This window comes from Trichechus manatus, unplaced genomic scaffold (assembly GCF_000243295.1).
Source record: "Trichechus manatus latirostris isolate Lorelei unplaced genomic scaffold, TriManLat1.0 scaffold00009, whole genome shotgun sequence".
In the NCBI taxonomy this organism is placed as follows: Eukaryota; Metazoa; Chordata; class Mammalia; order Sirenia; family Trichechidae; genus Trichechus; species Trichechus manatus.
The window spans coordinates 24,818,924-24,820,034 of record NW_004443945.1 but is presented as its reverse complement, the minus strand read 5'-3'; the positions used below and the strand labels follow the sequence as shown (position 1 = coordinate 24,820,034).

The 1,111-nt window shown below is 49.7% G+C and overlaps 1 protein-coding gene across 1 annotated transcript in view; it reads left to right on the top strand.

Moving 5' to 3' along the window:
• Window positions 1–88: 88 nt before the first annotated feature.
• The window catches only part of TMEM67 (transmembrane protein 67), a 64,442-nt gene continuing 63,419 nt past the window's right edge, over window positions 89–1,111 (top strand). The window contains exon 1 of the mRNA XM_004370826.2: window positions 89–325. Within this exon, the coding sequence (XP_004370883.1) occupies window positions 92–325 (234 nt within the window). The 5' untranslated portion in view covers window positions 89–91. The remainder of the gene's footprint in view (window positions 326–1,111) is intronic.

Sequence of the window (1,111 nt, the reverse complement as noted above, 5' to 3'; positions counted from 1 at the left end):
GGGCTGTGCTGGGGAAGCTGTCCAATAAGCTGGGCTGAGTCGCCGCAGAGGCTGATGGGGCTCAGGGGACTGAGCGGCGGCTGGTGTCGGCATGGCGACGGGCCGCGGTGGTGTTAGGGTGGCCATGGTGGCTTGGCCCGCTTTGTCCGCCGCGGTAATGACCGCCCTCCTCTTTTCGGCCCTCCCTCGAGTCTCACAAGCCCAGTCCTTCTCTTTACCTTTCCGGCAGCCAGAATCGTGCAGCCATAACCAGTACTTCGATATCTCCGCGCTCTCTTGTGTCCCGTGTGGAGCCAACCAGAGGCAGGATGCTCGAGGTGAGACGGTCTGGGATGGGCCCTTGCAAAAGTAACGCTCCAGCCCTGGTGATAGCCTCAGTCCCCGGCAGCGCTGAAGCGCCTTTTTATCTGCTGTAGGGATGTTTCACTAAAAGTTAACCGCCGACGCCTGAGGGAACAGATTCCTCGGAGGATTGCGTTTTGTACACTAGTGAGGTTGGGGAATCCCGAGTCCACCATCCGGCGAACGGTTGCCGGTAATTCATTTCTCGGCACCAGTCCCTCACTCCTTACCCGGGGGTAGTTAGGGCAACACCTGGAAAGCAGCTGGAAGAGTTGACGCTGTAGAGAAGTAATCTGAGATGCAGAGGGGCAGTTGATAAGAAGGGTTGGGTAGGGGATGCAAATGAGTACTTGTAAACTTCGAAAGCCCTTTATGTTGCTTTTCAAATCCTAGTAATTTAGACTGGAAGGGACCGTAATCCTAATCAGATTCAGTCTTCTCATTTTACAGATAAGGAAATTGAAACCCAGAGGAGGTTGTGACGTCCTTTGTATACCTGAATTGGGAAATGGAAGAACTCGTGTGTCTTTGCCCTTAGTCTGGAACAATGTGTATATGTCCACTATACAGTGTGTCCCTAATATTGTAAATTTCCTTAGTACTTAGCCCTTTCTATTGTTGAATATTACTTACTGCTCTTAAAGTCATTTTAAGTTAAACTAAAAAAAAAAAAGAATTTCCCCTGAAACGTCCATCATTTGGTCCTAATTCTTACTGAAACTGCTCTGAGTAAGTCTTGCATCTTCTAAATTCATGACCAAATCTTCAG